This window comes from Scleropages formosus, chromosome 2 (assembly GCF_900964775.1).
Source record: "Scleropages formosus chromosome 2, fSclFor1.1, whole genome shotgun sequence".
Lineage (NCBI taxonomy): Eukaryota > Metazoa > Chordata > Actinopteri > Osteoglossiformes > Osteoglossidae > Scleropages > Scleropages formosus.
The window spans coordinates 14,192,280-14,214,136 of NC_041807.1; the positions used below are offsets into that span (position 1 = coordinate 14,192,280).

General features: G+C 46.8%; 1 protein-coding gene across 1 annotated transcript; it reads right to left on the reverse strand.

Annotated features, from left to right (window-relative positions):
* Positions 1-669: 669 nt before the first annotated feature.
* Positions 670-21,208, reverse strand: lrmp (lymphoid-restricted membrane protein). Its single transcript, XM_029249639.1, has 39 exons — positions 21,088-21,208; positions 19,859-20,487; positions 19,470-19,580; positions 18,713-18,893; positions 18,230-18,288; positions 17,791-17,866; positions 17,336-17,494; positions 16,966-17,083; positions 16,370-16,420; positions 16,177-16,254; positions 15,764-15,820; positions 15,019-15,078; positions 14,560-14,624; positions 14,330-14,423; positions 14,003-14,143; positions 13,736-13,843; positions 12,779-12,930; positions 11,785-12,139; positions 10,822-11,116; positions 9,564-9,595; positions 9,071-9,139; positions 8,399-8,525; positions 8,180-8,312; positions 7,560-7,641; positions 5,492-5,538; positions 5,239-5,306; positions 5,022-5,147; positions 4,840-4,931; positions 4,463-4,535; positions 4,162-4,222; positions 3,992-4,019; positions 3,758-3,898; positions 3,433-3,567; positions 3,138-3,285; positions 2,922-3,022; positions 2,758-2,816; positions 2,296-2,391; positions 1,711-1,830; positions 670-1,018 (listed from the first exon to the last, which is right to left on the reverse strand). The coding sequence occupies exons 2-39, from the start codon at positions 20,484-20,486 to the stop codon at positions 775-777; spliced, it is 4,770 nt and encodes a 1,589-aa protein (XP_029105472.1). The 5' UTR covers position 20,487; positions 21,088-21,208; the 3' UTR covers positions 670-774.
* Between the last annotated feature and the right edge of the window lie 649 nt (positions 21,209-21,857).

Sequence of the window (21,857 nt, forward strand, 5' to 3'; positions counted from 1 at the left end):
TTCAATTGCTGGGTGACCGCTGCAAATGTCACATACCTGCATCTCTAAACATCCGTACTGACGGCAGTGTATAGGACTGACACACCCATGCTAACGGGATAGAATTAGTTGCTTTATTGTGAAAAGTTCACGTAACCTTCTGTGGAACATATAAAAGTGTTCAGTGATGTACAACACAACAAAAAAAAAAAAGTCTGATACGAACAACTAAATGGAAAATATACTTTTCCCCTCAGTTATGCAATGCAATAAAACTTTAAAATAACTTCACTCAAAATCAGACTTAAAATCATTTACTACTGCTTAAATATTCACAAATAAATTTTTTTAAACAGCAGTGACTGAAGTAATTCATGAAACCCACGTGTCTTAAAAAGGCAGTCATGTCAACTCGGATCACAATCCCTTGATCGAGAGCGGAGTCTGCAATAAAAGGCGTTTAAAAGCGGGTCCCTGTGCTGACAGTACAACAGCATTGAATGTCCCAAACATGACTGGTTAGGTTTACATGGTTTTCCTTGATGGCAATACCACCACCACGGTGTAGAGTATACCTATAGTCCCTGCACTGGAACGCACTGGAGGCAGTCAGGACGTTCTTCAGTCACAGAAAGCGACAAAATGTGGTCAGGATCTCAGATATGCAAGTTTGAACATGTTTGTGTTCTGAATGTCCTCTTGGGCCAGAAGGATCACATGCACACGCAGCAGTCTACCTGAGCAGGTAAAGTTCCCTCATCTCTCATTCTCCAGCCACATCGGGCCAACAGCTTCTCAAACGGGTGGCTGGCCATTGTGTCTCAGGCCGGTGTAGGGCCACAGTAGCTGCTGAATGGTAACCCAGGAGTCTCCAGGCCCGACGGGTGCCGCGTCCACCGCTGGCTGCAGCGTCAGGCTCGCCAGGAGGGCCAGGAGGCCTGCCAGCACCACCACCATCACCACCGAGACCCACAGTCCCCAGCCGCTTTTAACCACAGGGGGCCGAACATCCTTTGGTGGAGAAGGCGTCTGGTCCGTGCTTAAAGGAAAGAAAGATGGGGAGAGAGACACACAGCCATTAATGTACAAGTTGTTCCTGGGGAAATAAGCGAAGCATCCAGGCACTGTGGCAAAGAGTAAAAGCCTCAGCAAGAAAGAGAGAGAGCAAAAGAAAGACTGGAGTTTCACGTAGCATGTTCACCAGCAAGGAGACCAGTCATGAGAAAAACCACACAGCAGCTAGAACTCGCACCTCCTCCGGCTTTGGATAAAACTGAGAGAAAGTGGATAGTTGTAGAAGGCGAGATGCTGACGACAGTCTATGAAGCTGAAACATTCCTCAGAGCACAGCCATGAGGACTGAGATGCCCTAAATGCGTAAACTTAAGTGCAGGATGCTAGAAGCAAAGGTTAGCACTGGTCAGGGTTAGAGGCACACTCAGCAATGTAACCAGCTAACCCAATGAAGCGCCTGCATGTTCATCACCACCTGAAATGACTGCCACCCACAGGCTTCACCTGGAGATGGTACAAAATGCAAGAGGCCCACTGGCAGTGGAGTTGTACGCTGGTTCCCACCCCCATCCATCTCCAGCAATGGGTTTTCCTTGACTGAGGTTCCAAGCCCCAGATCCTCAACAGAAATAAATGTGACGCCCACCGCTTGCCAAAGACCCAATGCAGAATCCGCCCCAGCAAGGCAAAGCTACGGCGTAAGGATATTCCACTAACTTCACAGAGGATTTAATGAGGGATGCGATTTTGTTCCCCAGTTCCGTTATGCTCGACTTCCTCTCAGTATTCTGCTCCCTCTTTTCCTCTTCAACGGGGGGCTCTGTCTCGCATTCATACCTGCGAACATTAACATTCCACGCCAAGTGTCAGGCTGTGTACTGCGGGAAGAAAAAAAAAAAAATGCAAATGCCAGCAGAGCACACGCAGGTAATGGAGCATGGACTTTACCTTGATGCAGACAGATGTCAGACACTGCACTGAAGACAAAGCATCATGCAATGTTGAAGCTAAAGTGCATCAGACGGAAAATATTGTACACAAACTTAACTGGAAATGACAAGGGCTTGTCAGCAAAAGAAAAAAAAAAAAAAAGAATGAAAATCAACCTCTTAAACGTTATGCTACAACTAGTCAACTCCACACTCCGGAGCTGCACACCTTCAGGCAGAAACTACACGTAAATGTGATGAACATAGCGACCACAACCACAAGCCAGTGGCACCTGGGAACAAGGGGCTGTTAGTTGTTTAGCTGAGCATGACGGTCTTTGGCACTCGGTGAAATCCCCTGAAGAATCCTTACCCCTTCATGAGCGTTGGCTCATCGGTCTCCGCCCATGCACAGGAGCTAACGACGCGCTTTAGCGTTGGCCGCAGACTGTTCTTCCCTGCCACTTTCCTGTAACCATGGTGACAGCAAACAACCATTGACCTTGCTGTTCACATATAGCAATGACGCCATTGTGTAGAGAGATGATTTGTCAGCTTACGTCCGTGGTACAAATGCTTTAAGAATCCACCCTGACTGATGTCCCATGTAGGGTGGGGCAGGAATACAGATTTTTACATGTAGAACTTTTAAGAAACAAGCAAGAAATATTGAGATGGGCCTTTCTGAAGAGCCGCTGTCCACCTAAAAGTCGTTCGCCACAATTGGCTAGAGGAAAGACCAAAGATCTCTTCATTGTCATTTTTATTTCCAACACAAACCGCAGCAGTTCAACCCTCTCTGGAAAGAAACCACAAATTGACAGTAAACCCTTACCATGAGCTTCTCCTAGCCAGTCTGTCTTCATCTGTGTCCACTGCATCATGGGGTCTGGTCTGCAGACAGGAAAAGAGATTATAAAGAACAAAAGTCCAAAAATACTGTTGATTCATTACACATCTTTGAAATAGGGTTAAAGATGCTGAGCAGAACTCTGTCACCATGTCCAAGTTTCCTCCAGTGCTGCGGCCAAAAGTTGCAATACTGACATGTCGTTGCTTGTAGTATTGGGATCCTGGCACCTTCTTATTCCGGAAATCGTCTGCAGGGGAAGAATATGGGGCACTGAAATGAAGCTTTTCATTTGTGCACACACGAACACTTATGTGTTCAGTGTGGGCACAGTCATTTTTACCCTCAGCACTGGAGATTATTACCTCTTTCGACATGGGAACCGAAGGACCGCTCATTTTGCATGAGAGTCTCTCTAAGCTCCATGAGCTCTGCGTGTTCCTTAGTGTACATCCTCCGCAGGTTCTCCACATGCTGGATCATCACCTCTACAGCCTTGCTGACCCTGCTCTCCTGAGAAAACACAGAGGACTACATTACTTCCTTTGCAACATCACTTCCTGCACAATCACTTTAACGCTGCACACTTTTCCTCTCTCCAATACATTTGAATACACTGCCTCTATTTCACCTCCTCTCCTACATGGTCCAATACCACACCTGGTGGATGGCCCCCAACATCTCGGAGCGACTGGACACTCGGCTCATCGACTGGATCAGGATGTCCAGGTTCTTCCCAAGCCTCTGGATGATCTCCATGCACTGATTGTCATCTCTGCACAGGGGTGCCAAAGCCTAGGAGACCAAGGTCAGAGCTCATGGAGAAGTACAGCTCTTAACACAGCCACCTATATTCATTCATTCTTGCATTACTCTACCACGGTCAGAGGCTCCAGGTTGGTGACCCCTGACTTCGGGCACAACTGGAAATCCTCTCTCCCATTGCAGTGTCCCTCTAGCTGCATCCCATTCTACTGTCCCTCACCTGCAGCAGCCCCTGGCAGCTGGAAACCTCTCTCTTCATATTGTCCTCAGCCAGGTCGCGAGAGCGCTCCTCCAAACGGAGTCGCTTCTCCAGGGTGAACATGTCGCACTTGAAGCCCAGGGACAGGCGGTGGAACTCCGTCTGATGGGGAAGCAAGCACACAACCCCATGACCCCCCCCAACCTGGCTCTGGAGCTATAGGTACTCATTGACACCCAGTAATGCTCCACTTACCTCAATCTCTTTGTCATTCTGAGACAGACTGAGAAGAAGGGGGGAGACAGGAATCATATGTTGTATACCAATAAAACAGATAAAAATCACCTGGTGCATAGACACATCCGGTTTTAAAATATGATTTGAAAGGAAGTATAACTACATTTATACAAGTACCACACACTTACCTGTCTCTATCCTCTTTCACAGAGTCATTTATTGTATCTTCAGAATTTAATGGATTGTCACCTAGAATAAGAAATACTGTTTAAGTGATTATAGCCCCCGTTTATGGTTCAATAAGGGCACCCAATCAAGGACTTTTAAAACAATTTATATGCCAGTTAGCCAAAAGGAAAATTGATGGGGAGACTCGGGTTATTCATATTGTTACCCAACCGCACGCACGTCTTCTAAACTGGAAATGCAATATATTCAACTTCCGTCTCTGTTTCAGCGAAATGGTATGAAAGCCCAAGTATGAGTCACCTTTTTCAGACGCTTCAGTAAGTTCTTCCTGTGTCTTGTGCTCCTCAATGGCCTCCATGCTGCGTGAAAGTTCCTGGGGCAAATAAATAAACTCTTGCGATATTTCATCACATACATTTTCCAAACTTCAGACTAACACGATTCAAAAATTGAAGGTGTATTATTAGTTTGACGATGTAAAAGCGCAGAAATACTCGGATCTAGAGTTCATAAGAGCTTAGTCCCTCCCGAAGGTGTCAGCCTGTTCTGACAGCACTTATGAACATGGGGTACTTTGTGTCTAATTAGTTTCAATTAACTTGTGTCAACTTTGTTCCAAGTAACACACTGTCAGGCTTTACCACAGTAAGATGGTGATTAGGCAGCTTCACCCTTACCAGGTCTTTCTTAAATTTACTCCTCATTGTCACAGAGTCCCTCTTGAGCCCCCGCAGGTTTTGGCCGCCCTGCTGCAGTGATGGGCTACCATCTGCAGAACAACAAGGTGGGGTAAAAATATATAAATATTTGCGCAGGAGACCAACGTAAGCCCTCAGTTTGGGACGTTGTTCACACTGACCATCTCCCTTGGCTTCTACAGCGAGGCCCTTCAGAGCGGCGCCCTGCTTCTTTGTCGGAAGAGAGGCTCCGTATACAGACGGCAAGGCACTGCCCTCCTCTCCACCCGTCAGCTGTTCTGAAGAGTCTTAAAAGAAAACAAGTTTTGCCTTTAAACCCAAACATGTTCTGTGATCTCAGCAGGGGATATGATCCAGGGCCTTGTCATTTCCTCATACCTGCCACTCCCGTGGAGGAAAGGTGCATCTCCTCCAGGGCGACCAGATTTTCTCCTGTCACCGGCAGGCTAAGACCATCACATCGTATTAGCACATTTCTAAGTGTTGCGCAGTTCCTGAATTAACACATTACTACGCACTGTTCCTGTGCTCTGCTGAAGCATGGTTGAGTCAGTATGTCACTGTTCGTTACACAACCGTTAGCCCGTCACTAAATCAGGATGTGACTGCAGTCCGCACTACAGGCACAAACCTTTTTAGGGGAGCGCCGTCAGAGGTTCGCTGGTCCGAGGTCAAATCCTGGGAGCAGGAGAGAGGCAAGAAGAGGTCAGTTACGAGACAGAAGGAAGAGGAACGTGCGAGTTCTGTTCGGACATCAGACCGCACTGCTACTGGAAAGGTGGCATAATGGGAAAGTTGAAGAGATGTTGGCGCTGAGCAGAAACACCACCTCTACCAAGAGACCTTACCACACACCTAACAAGATCATATTTTAAACCAGATTATACCACAAAAAGACCTAAGATTGTACACCTAACAGTGCTATTCAGTTATTTCACCCAAGCCTTCATTTACTGTTCACAGCGGTATTATTGTGGTCTCAGATGACAAGCTTTCAGGTTATACCAAATAATGTAATTTTCTGTTTCTCCTCAGTAATACAGAGGATTTATTTGAAGAAATGCAGAAACCAGGTCTAGATAATCCATACATAGTATCACACGTGATGATTCAGGTTAACTCATCACTACACATATAAAAACGCAACCATAAATCATTTTCCCGCATGAAAGAGCTGACATCAACAAGACATACATAAAATAAGACAACAGTAGTATACCATATGAAATAGACAAGATGCAACTTTAATCTCCCTCTCTCTCACACACACACACAAAATATTCTACCTGAGTCGGAAAGCCCGATGCTTTCTAGCCTTATGCGTACAGACAGCACCAATCGCGATGCGTTACATAATGAGTTCTCCATGAGAAGGACCTCCAGCTGTGAGAGAACGGTGCAAACATCCACACACCAGCACCCAGCGCAGAGAGGGCTACCCACGTCCACCTCCACACCGATCTTCAGGAACTGCACGTTGATGCCTCCATACCACAGCGCAGGCTAATCCCCTCCGCACACGCGCGCACACAATCGCTCACTCGTTCCATGTTAACGCAAAACACGCTTATGTGAAATTATTACTATCAGCTAGCAGGTTTGAAACCTGAGAAACCTGTACCTGAAGATCATGCCAGTCATCAATACCTTTCCGTGGGTGATTAATACTGACCTAGAGGTGAGAAAATTCCTCCAAGCTTAGAGAAGATGATGTACCATGTGGTCCACCCACACAGATAGGCAGACAGGTTATACAGCAGTTCTCCTGGAATATCTAAAGCAGTCACAGAAAGGCCGTAGATATTTGCATAGCAGATAAGACCATGTTAACTAACGACACATCACAACAAGCCATCACACAACTGACTTTTTTTTTGCTATACAGGGAGCATAGGACTCGCAGGTCTGTCAGAACACCACATGCTCTGCAGTTCAGTGGGGAAACAATGAAGCCCCCTTTAGGTTCCAAAGTACAGTAAAAATGACCAGCTTCTAAAGGAGCAGGTGGTGAAAAACTCACTCCATACAGTGTTACCTGTAACAGGTTACTGTGTTACTGCCCACCTGAAACCCTGACAGCATTTGAGTGGAAGCCATCTCCACCTTGACTTGGTCTGTGAGCATTACCCACCACAGCAACAGACCCAGGATGAGGGTTCATTTTAAAGTCAGAGAGGTCATCGAAAGACATCTTTCAGTCCCATTGACCAGGACAGTCCTCTATCCCGTATAATGGCAGCACCAGAAAACACAGCTATAATCTAACGAGCCATTAATCTTCACAGAAAAATGTGACCAAAGCTTCGAGTTTCCTTCCTGTCTTACAATACCACTTCCCTTGAGCATTCTTACCTCTAATAACGTTTCGCTTAGGTCCCCCGCGGTCACACATGTCCTGAGCACAAAGTTACAACGTGGCTTGGCCAAAAACTTGACCAAGAAAAGCTTGGTTTTTAAATCCACTCAACGCTGCGTAAGGCAAGTTCACACAACCTCAAGTGAAATGGGCAACTGCTAGACTGTGAAAATGGGAGGGGACAGAGAACCAAGAGAAAAATACAGTGAGTGAGAATGAGTGAGTGAATAAGGAAGAGAGTGAGGGAGGGTATGAGAATGTCACAGTCCCTCATTGATGGTAAAATATAAATAAAGAAAGATAAAGGAAGTTCTCCGCTCTGTGGAACTTCCTCTTCTCTGACCTGAGTGTCAGTCATGCTGGAAACGGTGGCGTCTTCCTCCTCGGTTCCACAGCTTTCTCCCCCACGAAGTGGTAGATGGGACCTGGCCGGGGGGGGACAGAGAGAGGCTTTGGAGTAAAAATACACCCTGCTGTCGGAGAATAGAGTCAGGCAGCAATAGCACTGCCAGACTCGTTCATTGCGACAGCAGCAAAGACGGACAAGCACAGCCTTGATCTCCAAGTCCACAGGAGCACTGCTGGTATGCAAACTGCAAAGGCACAGGTACACCTCCCCACCGCAGAGTCCTGCAATCTACAGTAAAAGGGCTGAATTATCTGCAGTGAAAAACTGTTTTGCATTGCAAACACACTCTTCTGCCTCCAGAGACAGGGAGACATGGCTCACACAGTAATGTTTACCCTGCCATTTTAATTCAATTCTCCCAAGCGTGAATCACACATTACATAAAATGCATCATTCTCTTTTACAGATTTTTGCACAACCTGATACTTTTACTCGCACATTCTGAAGTTTTGCAGATTAGAACAAATTAGCAGGGTATATCTATGTGAAGAGTACACTCCTCTGAGAAATTTGGCACCTACCAACCGATCAATTGGTGGGCGGTGAGGTCTCACCTTGCCGTCAGAGGCACCCAGTCACACTCCTTGGCCCGAATGTACTCTGACAGAGTGGTCAGGTCCTGAAAGGACCCAGTTATTGGCAGGGCAGGCCAAATCTTGGACCGGGGGATATGAAGGATCAGGGCATCTGGAGATGAGGAGGGTTGAAAAAGTGAGCTGGGGATAGAGGGCACTGACAGCAGTGGAGGACGAGAGCAAGAGGATAGGCATTACCAACAAGTTGAGAGTGGGGCTGAAAAGGAGGAGGACTAGCGGCCTCAGCAATATGTTCTATGGTGGTGGAGGCGCTCTGGATGGGGCAGTCCTCGGGCCCAGTGCATTCTGGGACTCTGGCTTCCAGCTGTAAAATACCATCACTACTGCTTTACAAAGAGTGTTTGATGGGGGGTGTGTCCCCTTCCCCCTCCGGCCTTACGCCGTGTTGCCGGGTAGGCTCCGGTTCCCCGTGACCCCGTACGGGACAAGCGGTTCTGAAAATGTGTGTGTGTGTGTGTGTGTTCCATAATAACCCTCATACATTCAAAATTCTAACTAAGTTGGAGTTTGACTTCAACCCCACTTCTCAGCGGACCTAAAGAAGACCAGTAAATAACTACTGTGAGCATTCACTCATTTCCATCTAACAGCAGGAAGTGTTCAAGAAAGCCAAAGGAGTCACCATCAGGTGAACAACATATACAGTCTTTCCCCTAAATGACAGAAAAAAAAAAAAAAAAAAAATCTTCAAGTGATATGATATCTGCTTATGGAAAAACCACTCAGCAAATAGGTGAGGTTTAATTTGTTTAGCAAATTTTATAGTCTGCGTGTGCATGTGTCCTCTGTGGAAAAACCCCATGGGTGTGTGGCTGTATATGCACACATACAAACCAGAAACACACATACAAATAAGATCTCTGCACTGAGAGCTGGGGGCTGGTGGCACTGCTCCATTCCTGTGGGTACAGCTGCTTCCTGCCAACCCACAGGGCCCAACGTGAGTCCTCAGGGAAACACCAACTCTTCCTACACTTGAATCTGAACCAAAGGTCTTGATGTACACAGGAAACCCCACATCCACAGCTCCACCTCTCTCTTTCTCTCACACACACACACACACACACACACACACACACACACACACACACCAGGTAGTCACGAGACACAAAACATTCGTACAGCAAATCAAAGCTCCCAAAACACAACTGTCTTTTCCCTTGTAAGTACTCTTTTCCCTTAGAAGACAAATCTTTACCCAAGAATGTAAATTCACAGGCACACCAAGAATACCAAAAATTGGGTTTTTACAAAAACTGTGAAAGTCTAATGAATATGTGGAAGGCTTCCACAGCATAAAACAAGCATTCTGGGTTTGGTCAGTACAAGCATTCCTACCTACCTGCAAAGGCCCACAATGATCTTCTTCTCCACCTGGAATAAAGACAATGGTTTAAAGATGTTGGTCCAGTGCCATCCTGCATCCAGCCAATGATCTTATTTACTGGGGTGATGGATAGAATCTAAATGGTCTCCTCTGGGCTTTTTTTTTTTTTCCTTCTAAACAGCAACAGAAGGAGCTGGAGTTCCTTCCCTCAACCAAGAAGGGCAGGTAGAGGAATCTGACAGGGCTTTGGGCAGAGCATTAATGACTGCAGCTGAAAGGCAGCACAGCCAGATCACTGAACTCTGTCTGAAGCGCAAAACCTCAATTAGATCAGCTGTTGACCGTAAAAGGCTGCAGTTTCTGGGAGTGATAACCAAAGAAGGCTGGGGTCCTCAGGGTGGGACAGTGGTGCACCCCGCTCCTGTTTCGGACCATCATTACACTTCAGAGGTCTGTAGCTAAACCATAACCCGAAGGATAAGAGGGATAATCCCCCCTGGGTAAACAGACTTAGCGCTTGCAAAGCCTGGAACCTCATGCTGGAAAACCATCAGTCCAGAACTCATGAAAACATTAAAGGTTTTAATCACTTGGCCTCTTCCTTTGGCTATCTCTATACACACAGTCCCAGCAGTGTGGGAATAACACCTCTAATAATCTGAAGAGCCAGTAATAAACCTTCTGGGCGGCACGGTGGCACAGCAAGTAGCATTGCTGCCTCACAGCTCCTGGGTGCTGCGAGAGGACATGGGTTCGATCCCCGCTCAATCTGTGTGGAGTTTGCATGTTCTCCCCATGTCTGTATGGGTTTCCTCCTGGTGCTCCGGTTTCCTCCCGCAATCCAAAGACATGCTGTTCGGGTTCCCCCATTGTATGGATTAGTTACCCAGTGTATTTAGTGTATCTAGCAGTGTAAGTCACCTTGATGAATAAAGTGTGTGGGGTGATAACACGACATAGAGTTCATTGGAAGTCGCTTTGGACAAAAGCATCTGCTAAATAAATATACTGCATGTAAGGAAGGAAACAGGCACTATAGAAATGCACTGAGGAAAACACGAATATTAAACATAAATAAATATGATGAATGATATGAATAAATATACATAAATGCTAAACAATCTAGCAAATGACTCTGGGGGTGGAGGCACTACCGGGATAATACTAGTATAGTAGACATAGCAGGACTAGACTGCTTAGGCTGACAAGGGTGCTGGCAAATGATGCTAAATGCTGCGAGCCATAGGTAAGTGGTGACCAGTATGAAATTCACCTTCTGTGCTCTCACTGCTTTGGAAGAAGGGTGCTATCAGTGCCTGAGGAAGGCCAGCCTGTAGCTCCTCTTCCTTTGGCTTCAAATCTAACAGCACTCCTTCCTCCTTCCTGAGGTTCTGCTGCCCATCTTCTTCACACCCTAGGTTTTTCAGCTCTTCATCATTGGTTAGGATCCTCAGCTCCTCTTCTTTCTCAGGTTCTGTTTGGGGCAATTCCTTTTCATTCTGGGAAAAGTGTTGCAGATTACCCCCTTCTTGTTGACCTAGTACTTCGGCATCAGATTCCTCCACAGCCTAAAGAGAAAGGTAGAATCTTTATTTCCTTAAATGCAGAGATAATAGGCAAACAGCAAGCAGCCCCCTTCTTTAATGAAGACAGTTAAATGGAATTTGAAGACATGCTTTAAAACAGCAAAAAAAGGGAAAAAAAAAAAAAGGTAAGTGAATGGTAAGCAGCAGCAGCTTCTACAACAGCCTCCTACTGAAATTCCTAGAATACAGTAGGATGTAGAAACCACCCACCCACCCCTTTCTTCCATTCTATCAATCAAGTTTCTAACAGGCTACAGCCTGACTAGCAATCCATGTTTGAAGAAACATCACCCTGCAAGAACCCTAAATCTTCATTTCCCAGCTAGAGGTACATAACCATGATGTGGTTAGCCAGCAAGTCCTCTGCCCATTTTCCCAAATGGCAGCATTTCAAACATACTTGTTTCTCCTTCAGAAAAAGCAACAATGCAACTGGTCAGACCATTGTTGTTAGGTACAGAGATTACATAAAACTCAAAACAAAATCAAACATTTTGTTTGTCACATGAAATCAATGGCCTGCACTGTGTCTTTCTTGTACAAATTCCCTCTAATTTATGTCTACCATACCTGCCATCCTGTTCCCTTTTCTTCATTCCTGTAATCTACTACCATCTTCATCTTGATCTATAGTTTATATCATATCCTACCTCCTTTGGCCACACCAGTAGCAGGTCCTCCTCCGTCTGGGAGCTGGAGTCGGTGCACTCCTGGTGAGGGATCTCCTCCGTCTGGGAGCTGGAATCGGCGCACTCCTGGTGAGGGATCTCCTCCGTCTGGGAGCTGGAGTCGGCGCACTCCTGGTGAGGGATCTCCTCCGTCTGGGAGCTGGAGTCGGCGCACTCCTGGTGAGGGATCTCCTCCGTCTGGGAGCTGGAGTCGGCGCACTCCTGGTGAAGGATCTCCTCCGTTTGGGAGCTGGCATCGGTGCCCTCATGGTGTGGTCCTCTGAGCTGTTCCAGCTCCTCACGCAGCTGCTGCTTTTGATTCTCCTGCTCTTGGACCCTGAAAAACACAATTTTCCTTGAACACACACAGTTCCCAAGCCCGGAAGAAACAGGTAAATAAACCGCATAGTGGTTGAACACTGGCTATCAGGGAGCAGAGCGTGCTTCACACAAACAGGTCCGCACTTGGCTGGTATACGGAGAGAGATAGAAAGAGATACTGTCTGAAGCAGAACCACCTGGGTTCTAAACTCCAACCACATAACACAAAACAAGCACTGCTCAAAAAATGCATCATGACAAATCTCCACAACACACTGCAAACAAAACCTTGGAGCTACACTGTACCCAATTCGTATCCCCATACAATGACCCATCGCTTTTGTCCAGATTTTGTTCAGACACTTTGCAGAGCTCCAGCAACAGGCACCGGCCCCTCAGCCAACAATGCTGAGCTGGGGTTCAAACCCCCTTTTATCTTTCACATTACATGCAGCTAGGCTGGAGACAAGCCAGACCTGTGAGCAGAGAGCAAGATGGGAAGGGGGGGGACCCTACTCAAACTTGTCACAGCAATAGGTACACGACTGCCACTACAACTTCCCCACCCCCTTTGCCCTTGCAACCCCATCCATAATAACAACATATGTTCCACGTACTATACTGTATATGAGTCCCTCCGGAGGCCACTGCTCACCTGACTGACAGGTGCAGGATCTCGGTGCGGGACCTGCGCATGTTGCTGGCCATCTTAATGAGCTCCTTCTCCAATGAGTCGGTGTACTGGTCTAGCCGTTGCAGACTGTGCATCCAGCCCCTCCGCTTCTGCTCCAGATCAGCCTGTAGGGCCTGTAAGGTGCACATCAGCCGTATCATATCCGCTACACCGCTGCTTGACACACTGTCTGCATTGCTTGACATTTCTGCAGTTTTGACCACTTTTGTAGTGGGATGTTTTCACAGAAGAAATTCTAGCCACTCTACCCCTGTACACGAACACAGCAAAATGCTATATTCTTAAGCCCACTTCACCACCACAGATTCACTTTAAATAAGTCCTGGTTCACTTCCTTGACTGCAGATCCCCTTCCAAAAATGCTCAGTCCACTAGCTGTGCTTCAGTTCCATTTCTTTTAACTACCAGTTTGTTTTCTGCACTAGATCCATGAAGTATCACAGACATATACAATTTTCATCCACAGACCACGCAATCTGGCACCTGCAAGCCTGTTGTACAACTGGTCCCCCAGAGAGGTTGGAACTCCCCTGCTGCACTACACCAACTGGGCCACTAGGCACCATTATATAATACTTTAGGTAAGGCATCCCAAGGGCTGGGAACCTTGGGATCAGGATCTTATGCAAGCTGAAAACAAGGTATGTGGGTAGTCTTAATCGTGTAAGGATCAAATGAAGAGCAGGGAAATGCAACAGGACTGGAATTTGAAGGGACAAGATGTTATGAGAATGCAAATGTACACATATAACACAAAGAAACAAACAGATGAATTTCTAACTTGTGCATACAATAGCCTTTCTACTGAGCCTGAGAGAATGGCCTTTAAACAACCACACACACACACTCATATGAACACAAAATGTGATGGGGGGGGGGAAATTCAGCAAACAACCAGCGCTAAGACATGTCTCTCACCTGAACTGTCTTGTGCCAGCCACCCTCCAGGTGTGTGTGGGTGTGCGTGTCTATGAGCTGCTCCACTGTGCTGAGGACTGTTGAACCATCTTCTTTGAAGTCCTGATTCTGAAAACAGACAGACACACCAAAGAGGTTCTAACTTTTCTGCAAATGTTAATGCAGGAACGAACCATATTTCCTATACTTAAACATAACTTTTCTATATAATGGTGGATTATCCACACCGGTCCCAGTGTAAGCCATGACCTTCAGCTGGGTCCATACCAGTTTGCTGATGAGGTTTTTGAACTCAAGGGACATCTGCTCTGGAGTGGGGCCCTGGAGGAGAAGCAGGACCTCGCGGTCCAGTGTCTCGTCCAGAGGGGTAGCAAAACAGAGGGAAGACGAAGATAGACGATCTAGGGACTGAAGAGAAAAACCAAGACCAACAGCTACAGTCAAAGCATTGATGGAAATGCCACACTGGGGCTTCATTACCCTAACAGGACCACAGATTGATCATGGGCCTACTGAGGTTTTGTAGCCAGTGAATAAAGCACCTCGGAGTGGAGCATGAAAACAGATCAGTAAATCAGTCTGCAGCATACTAACCTCAGGGATTTCCTGTGCAAGGGCCAGTTCTGCCTGGAGAGAACCTGAGTTGGTCTGATTGAGTCTGTATGCCACCGAGAGGGACAGACCAGCACTGTAAGACACACATGGAAGGCTGTGAATGATAGACACTTCAACACAACGGGACTACATGTGCTGGAGAACTGAAAAAAAGAAATCTGAGTACAGGGAGGATGTACAAGAAAGGGTGTTTCCATGCCTATACTCACACCCCGAAATCTGGCTGCATCATCTGCATGTGACTCTCCAGCTTGGCTTTTTCTGCTCTCAAAAGCTGAAAGAAATAAGAGCAGTACCTAATTAGCACAATGCATCCCCCTGTATCCACAGCAATGCTCAAAAATCCTGAACACAACTATACTTCTACAACCATAACTGGACAATAGACTGTATGCTGGGATTGCATGTCAACAAAATTCAGACCTTATACCAGGCAGTTAGTGCCAATTACTACCATGGTGTTCATTCAATATGAAGAGCATCAATATTTCCCCCCCCCCATTAATGTTTAACTGCCCAGTGTCTGTTATGTGCCAAAGGGAAGGAAAAGCACATTGAGACTCCCTCCTTGCTTTGTAGTTCAGTGCTTACATTCTGTAGACAAATGCCAACACAGACAGGGTTCCTGAACCTTGTGCACCCCCTGCAGTCCACAAGTGCTGGCTCACCTCCATGATTGATGAGTACTCCATGACTGCAGTCTTCAGATCCTCAATCTGCTGGCTTTTCTGCAAAGAGCATAGGAGGGGATGGTCCTGTTCAGTCATGGACAGAAATGACTGGACATACTGATTAACCTGTCCATGTAAAACAAAACTCTGATCTGTAATGTAATGCACAAATTGCATTCCTCTGAGATGCATGCTGCTTTGGAGAAAAGCATGTGTTAAATGAATAAATGTAAATGTAATGTAAATCTGTGTAACAGCAGGAGGTGTAGTGGTTAAGAAACTCTCCCAAGAGAGCTACTAAATGGAATTTCTTTGGTAAAAATATACAGAAGTTAAAAAGTATCAGTTTCGGATCTGTAGAAGACCAAGAAATGTGACCCTACCAAGATGTTCTGTGGAGAAGCCACATTTTGGATTTGACTGCCTTAGTAACCACTACTTACAAGACAGAAGACTGATTTTACTGCCAAGTTCTTTGAATCTGAAGGCTTTCATTCTTCATTCAGAAACGAATACACTGAAAATTTGTTTGACAATTAATTTGTCCTATTGTTCTACAATATTTGCTAGACATAAATTACTAACCAAGACGTGATTGATGTGTTTTAAAGGAATGGCTATCATAACAGCAATTATTCAAATAGGAGCCTGCTGATTGGGCAGTGCCTCCACAATTATTGTTCTAGTTGGGCCACAGTCCTTGTTCTCACGTTTTAGATGGAGGAGACAATTGAACTCTGACCTCTTGTAGTAATCCATCCTTTTCATTTATGACTAAATCAAACGAGTGGATCTGCACCTGGAGAGCAGAGAACACATTCAGTACATAGTAACATACGTACATTTTGCATATCTGTATTAATTAAATTTGCACAGCGTGAGCCTATTGTGCGGTGTGCGGCGGTGCAGCGGGTTTGGCCTGGGTCTGCTGTGTGGTGGGTCTGGGGTTTGAGCCCTGCTTGGGGTGCCTTGCGGCAGACTGGCGTCCTGTCTGGGGTGTCCCCTCCCCCTTCAGCCTTGCGCCCTGTGTTGCCAGGTTAGGTTCCAGTTCACAGTGACCCCACTTGGTACAAGCAGTTGTAGACTGTGTGTGTGTGAGAGAGAGAGAACCTATTGTGAATCGGATTACAACCAGCAAAACAATCCAGGATTCACCTGGAGATCAGCATTGAGGTCACACAGCTCTATCATCTTCTTCTGAAGGTCGTCCATCTCCACGGCAACCTTGAGGTTCTGGTTACATATCATAGAAAGTGAGCAGTGGGGAGCAACAGCAATAATCAGTGACACGCTTAGCAATAGTCAGCACCTTCTTTGAGCTAATTCAAACAAACAAAACAGGGCTTACCTCTTCTTGAAGGGAAGCAATTTTTGAAATCAGACTCTGGTTCTCTCTCTCCTGCAGGGTGGGGGAATTGGGGTGTTCAGGATGACCATCTGTACCACCATGCAAAACTGCCACACATCTTTGTGAGTAAACATTTTATAATTAATGTCTCACAACACGCAGCCCAAGTTCAACAGGTGAGCTAGTGCTCAACCTGGAGACTCATTCTTTGGGACCAAGGGGTTGAATACCTTAATACTGCTCAACATCCATCATCTGTGTTCTCAGTCAACTTTAAGTTATCCACGGATTCCTTTAAGTCTTCATGAAGAGGACATTACACATTGGAGGGGGAGGATGAATTGCAACTAGGCAAAACTAGGGTTAGAGACCCCAAGTTTTTTTGTATGCAATAAAATGATGTAACCATTCACTAAAAGTTATTTAAGAACAGAGCTGGCACAATATGGCCCAGCATAGTTGTCCGCATACTTAAGCCCACGCATCAGATCATATGACGACTGGGCTTTGCTGGCCATGAGTCAACGTCTCACCGATGCAGCAAGGCCAACAAGCAGTGGGCGTAACGTGACCAAGAGCAAGGCTCGACCACTCACAGTCTGTTTGCTTTGGGCTGATACCCGAGCACGGCTCTCCTCCAAAGCACTGAGCGAGGCCTTCATCTCCTCCACCTCCTCCTTCAGCAGCTTCTCTTTCTGGGCTGACTGCTGACCTCTGCAGGGGCAGGGTGACCGAATGAGTGTAGTTTACAAAGCACACCATACCATCAGCCTATGCCGTTTCATCCCGTGGCAAGTTTACATCTACACCGCTAGCAGGAAGCGGTATCCGATTATGTAACAGTACTTTCACAAATAGGATGCCGGAGCGCAAGTTGTCAAGGCAGCGATTAACTCTTTCCACGGTTCCTACTGGAAGTACTGTGATGGAATTTGAAAGCTGGTGATGTGGAGGAGGACAAAGTACATTTTGGCCTGCATCCTGAGGTCCTCAATCTCTTCCAGCAGCTTGTGGTTGGTCTCCTCCATGGCCTCTGCAGCCTGCTTCAGCTTTCTGACTTCCTCCTGCAGCTTGTGGTTGTTAAACTGGAGATCGGCGACACAGTACACCAGGTCGGAGGTCTCGCTGTGAAGAAGAGGGAAGCAGCAGCCAATCACACACTACTGATACTCTTGGATGTCTGTGCACAAAGTGGTCAAACCTGCTTTACACACACGGTCAGATGGCATACAGATATACGCAAGCACAAAGAGAAAAATTTCCGCATTCCTCCCAATATAAAAATCCGCATCCCTTTTCAGCATGTTTTGAGGGTTTTAAAGGTAACAGGTGTTTGTTTTATATTTCATTGCACCCACTGCGTATCTGGAACAGACAGGGAGAGTGAGACAGAGAGAACGATCATCCCATCCAACACTCACAGATCGCCGCGTGATGCCTCTCCCCCAAACGCCTCCAGACTGCCCGAGGTCATGTTCATCAGCGCCGACCGCCTCGCTGTGCACGGACACAGGCACACAGAACTTTACTGAAACCGAGTGCCGATACAAGCTGGATAAATATAGCAATCATTAGGAAGAACAAGCGTTGGCGTTCATATTTGGCTGACAGTATGTATTCTTGCACTTAGGAAAGTCACAGACACACACCTTACAATTCTACACAAACATCTATCAATACACTTAAACCTATCAGCTTTAAAAAACACAAATTAGGACTAGAACATGCGTTATTTTTGCTGCACATCTTAATGTAAGGTATGAATCATGTATAAATACGCTTCAGCCAGCATATGTAACGATTGCAATTTTCACTTTTGTTTGATTCAAGTTTAAGGCCATGCTGTGCCTAAGAACTCACCTGACAAATTGTCTTTCAGCTTGACCGACTCTTGTGTCACATCTTCTTGAGTACTGTCCCTGGTGAAGAGGGGAAAAAAAAAATGGCTACATTATACACGTGCAGGAAAAGAAAAACTTATGTTACCAGCACTCACCTGTAAAAGGCAGGAAACCACCCTTCCATCTCACCCAGCAGAAAGCTTATTGTACTGCTCCCCTTCTTCTGAGCACCACACCTCAACAAAGCCCATTAAAGGCACTAAAACTGCCCCAGAGGGGGTCTATGTGCTGCCTGTCAGTCTGCCCACCCAAACAAGATTCAGCAAAGGGACCCCTTATTCTGATGCACACAAACTTCATGGAATAGTTCCCGAGAACACAGAGATTGCTTCAGAAGGAACGCCACCCCTTCCCAGGTACACGCTCCCCCATCCTCCTGCTCTTTCTCCAGCTTGTCTGGACTATGGTCAGAGGTAATCCTAGGCCTCCCATGATCCCCTACCCCTGGTTGCGGCAGTCATCAATCCACTCCCTCATGACTGCATGGTAGGTGTCCAGGTCAATGGAGATGTCTTTGTGCTCAGGGTCCAACATGTTGCACAGTTCCTCCAGGCCGCTGTCCTCTGAGCTTCTGCTGGTCGTGTGCCGCAGGTAGTCCACAATGCGGGAGACGTACACCTTGCCTATGGGGGTGGAGCCACGGTTAGCATTGTCGCCAGGGCGACCAGCCCGCCCGCCATTGCCGGAAGCCATCATACAGCACGCACAAGCACCGAGGCTCGAATACTCGAGCGAGCGTGGGGGAGAGCAAGAGAGAGAGCGCTCCTCTATAGCCGCCCACACGGTGCTGAATCATCCCAACCAGAGGGACCAAGAGTCTGAGCGAAACCAAGAGGTACCAGGCCTCAGCAAACTGGGCAGAGGAGGAGATTTCAAGTCAGCAGGCTGTAGCTCCACAGCTTTCCCCCTCCACCCACCCTCTGCTGGCATGGCTGTCATCCACTCCAGAGCCTAAGAGTGTGAGATATGCTTCCCCCATCTCCATCCACACCGCCATGCATTCCACATAAGCGAAAGGAGCATTTATCAGCAAACATCAGAGGTCTTGTTTGTGACACATGTTGGTTTTCTACACAAGGATGTGCCTAATGTAAAGCAGAAGGCACCATCTGATCATGGCTGAGGCACATGACGCGAGCTGGAAGCACATGGCTGAAAAGCCTCACCAGAAACCTGCTGCCGTCTCCCACCCCAGGTACCTCTGCGCTGGGTGTCACAGGCATGAAAGATGGTGTCCAAGAGGTCCTCTTCACAGATTAGGCTCACCTCTGTCATGGCCTCTTTGCGGCCCTCTGAGGAGAACAGGGGGTCTGAGCAGTGTGGACAGAAGGTTGGTAAGCAGACAGGTGTAGGGCTCCAGCCCTGGTGAGACATTGTGCTTAATTAATTCTGGCTATACATAATTTTCAAAAATAAAACAGAAGCATAGTCCTTCTTCCTTTCCATTAACTCTATAGCTCCCTATTCAGTACCACAGGTCTTGTTGGAGACGCTAAAAATGAAAACGCTTGACTATTTAAATTGGCCACTGGTCCATCGTAATGCACAGTAAATTACCCGTTTGACCACGTCAGACAGGAGCACTCACCATCGGATAAGGACAGCCTCTTGACCACTACAGCAGGGCAACCCAGGCCACAGTCCAGCATATTGGAGTTCTCCGTGGAGCAGAAGTTGAGGTTGTAGGAGAACATGCTGGAGGAGGGACTTTCCTGGGGGTCCCTGTGGACCGGCCGGCTACCCTGCTTGGTGTAGGTGGCACAGCAAGAAGAGAAGCTAAAATAGCCGTCACGATTCTGGGCCGCAGGAGTAGAGCAACTGCGTGACCACGTTCTACCCTCGCCTGGCCCCAGTCCCTGGCAGTCCAGCTGCGTGCTGGAGATGGTGTACGTGGCATTGGATGGCGTGACGGTACGACTGTGACGGCGGTCCCAAGGAGAACCTGTGGGGGTCAGCATGTCAGGGGTGCGCGGGGTGCAAGGGCTTCGGGTGACGGGCGAGCCGTCCGACTCGCTCTCGCTGCGGACGGTGCGCTTCTTCAGAATGGCCTCCAGGTTCCGGCGCAGGCCGGACTGGGGGCTGTCGTAACTATGCGACTGGAACTTGGGGATCTGGAAGAGGGAGTTAGGCTCCAGATCGCGGCGCTGGATAGTCTGCAGCTTGCGGCAGATGCTGTCCACCGGATTGTGCCGCCTCTGTCCACCGCCCACATCCATCCTGGGACAGGTGGGAACAGCAGAGCGTCACACAGACTGCTGGTAAAACAGGGTAAATTATAGGGCACATGACATACTACGCATATGTAGTACTTGTAGACGCCCATGCGGCCTGTCCCTAAAACACACACGCTGCTATGAGTGGAAAATACTGAACATTCATAAATTGCAGAAACAGCATTCAGTCGACCTCACAACATCGGATGAATGAAACAAAAAAAAAAAAAAAATCTAAAAAACCAAGGACATGATGGATGGAGCTAAAGTTAAAAATGAGTACAAAAAACCATTAGATCACTGCGTTTGGCAGCTTGAACTGAAGAAATCTTTCATGATAAAAAGCAATGCGACGGCAATGGCCATTTTAAACTGTTTCACAATAAATTGCCAGTTTTAGAAATAAACTTGTATTGATGTAGACCCTGTGTTTTTAATTAATAGTCATAGTGCATGATTATTAAAAAGTGATAAAAACGAATGGCAGCATATCTTCGCGACACTCAGACTGTTCTTTCCACTAAAAAGAGAAATTAACGTTTTTTTTTTTTTGTCTGCGCTTTTTGTGCACGTCGAAATGGTTTGATGTGCAGGTTATACTCACTGTTTTTCTTTTTTTCCCCAAACACGCGAATAAAGGTGGGAGAGGCCACGCGCACCCCGCGGTTTTTAAAACACAGCGCTACTGTTGCGGCACCTGCGCAGAATCCGCAGATCTGTATACCAACGGGATCGTGTCGTCGGCGGCCAAGCACTCAGCCGATCGTCACAACTGTAAATTCTGCTTTAGATATTGTGCGCAGTTGTTGAGCAGCCTTGATACCCAATAAATCGCTCTTACAGAGCCAGGACTGAGAAACCGCACTTTAAACCTATTTTAACTTTAAAGTTTGGTGTCGCCCTCGCGTGGTCACTCCGCGCATTAAACGTGTCACAAGCTGCTCTTTCCCGAAGGTCCGCAGCGCATCTTTTCGTGGCTTTTTTGTCACATTCACACAGCAGCGTTTAGTCGTAACTGTGTCGAACAGACGCGGGTTAACAGAACCGGCCGCTGACTTGGTCCTCCGATCACATTTCAGCTGCCAGGGGCTCTCGGTGATTTTAATAAGTTAAAACAGACTGACATCCGGAGAAAACAGAATAGCCACGATGTAGGAACGAGACAAAAAATGTAATATTTTTATATGTAATGTATAATAAATATTTATAATAATAATAATAATAATAATAATAATAATAATAATAATTAATAATAATAATAATAATGTTATTATTATTAACATTTAAAAAATCATAATAGTGAGTCCTGCTTGGGGTGCTTTGTGGCGGACTGGCGTCCCGTCCTGGGTGTGTCCCCTCCCCCTCCGGCCTTAC

Bases quoted from the DNA above. Each gene is read 5' to 3' on its own strand.
- lrmp (XM_029249639.1), bottom strand. From the start codon at position 20,486: ATGGATGTGGGCGGTGGACAGAGGCGGCACAATCCGGTGGACAGCATC. The intron at 8,526-9,070 runs GTATGTGTGTTT...GGTATTTTACAG, and splicing joins TCAGTGCAGAGATCTTATTT to CTGGAAGCCAGAGTCCCAGA. The intron at 8,313-8,398 runs GTAATGCCTATC...CCTCATCTCCAG, and splicing joins GCCCCACTCTCAACTTGTTG to ATGCCCTGATCCTTCATATC.